The sequence below is a fragment of the Chiloscyllium plagiosum genome, chromosome 12 (genome assembly GCF_004010195.1).
Source record: "Chiloscyllium plagiosum isolate BGI_BamShark_2017 chromosome 12, ASM401019v2, whole genome shotgun sequence".
Classification (NCBI taxonomy): domain Eukaryota; kingdom Metazoa; phylum Chordata; class Chondrichthyes; order Orectolobiformes; family Hemiscylliidae; genus Chiloscyllium; species Chiloscyllium plagiosum.
Window position 1 is genome coordinate 3,627,192 of NC_057721.1, and position 982 is coordinate 3,628,173.

Genomic DNA, 982 nt, shown 5'->3' on the forward strand with positions numbered 1-982 from the left:
GGAGGGGGGTGTAGGGGGAGGGGGGTGTAGGGGGAGGGGGGTGTAGATTAGGTCCCACCCCGCTGACCTGACCATCTGACCCTCCCAACGGCGGGAGCAGGCGGCGGCTCGCCCGGCGCCCGCGTCATTTCCGGCGGGCAGTTGACGGTTTGAACGAGCGCGCGCGCGCGAGACCAGCGGCGGGAACGTTACGAGTCCCCTCCCCTCCCATCCCCCAATGCTGGCGTCCCCGGCTCCCTCCCCCTCGGCGGCGGCAGGCGGCCGCAAACACCGGGTGTGCATGGTGTCGGACTTCTTCTACCCGAACATGGGCGGGGTGGAGAGCCACATCTACCAGCTGTCGCAGTGCCTGATCGAGCGGGGCCACAAGGTGATCGTGCTGAGCCACGCGTACGGCGCCCGCCGCGGGGTCCGCTACCTCAGCCACGGCCTCAAGGTCTACTACCTGCCGCTGCGGGTCATGTACAACCAGTCGACGGCCAGCACGCTCTTCCACAGCCTGCCGCTGGTGCGCTGGGTGCTGGTGCGCGAGCGCGTCGCGCTGGTGCACGCGCACAGCTCCTTCTCGGCGCTCGCGCACGACGCGCTCTTCCACGCGCGCGCGCTGGGCCTGCGCACCGTCTTCACGGACCACTCGCTGTTCGGCTTCGCTGACGTCAGCTCGGTGCTGACCAACAAGCTGCTGACCGTGTCGCTGTGCGACGCCAACCACGTGGTGTGCGTCTCCTACACCAGCAAGGAGAACACCGTGCTGCGGGCCGCGCTCAGCCCCGACGCCGTCTCGGTCATCCCGAACGCCGTCGACCCCACCGAGTTCACCCCGGAGCCCGGCCGAGCGCGGCCCGGCGCCCTCACCGTGGTGGTGGTCAGCCGCCTGGTCTACAGGAAAGGTAACGGGGCCGCGCCCCCCGCACCCGCCTCTGTCTCTCGCCCTCGCCGTCCCACCCCCTCACCCACCCACCACATCGCCCCACCCCCCTAC

At 70.6% G+C, this 982-nt stretch overlaps 1 protein-coding gene across 2 annotated transcripts in view; it reads left to right on the top strand.

Moving 5' to 3' along the window:
- Positions 1-50: 50 nt before the first annotated feature.
- The window catches only part of piga (phosphatidylinositol glycan anchor biosynthesis, class A), a 13,944-nt gene continuing 13,012 nt past the window's right edge, over positions 51-982 (top strand). Inside the window, exon 1 of one of the 2 annotated variants that reach the window (XM_043700301.1) lies at positions 51-890. In XM_043700301.1, coding sequence (XP_043556236.1) covers positions 218-890 — 673 coding nt within the window. In that variant the 5' untranslated portion in view covers positions 51-217. The remainder of the gene's footprint in view (positions 891-982) is intronic. The other variant, XM_043700302.1, reaches the window with a different exon arrangement.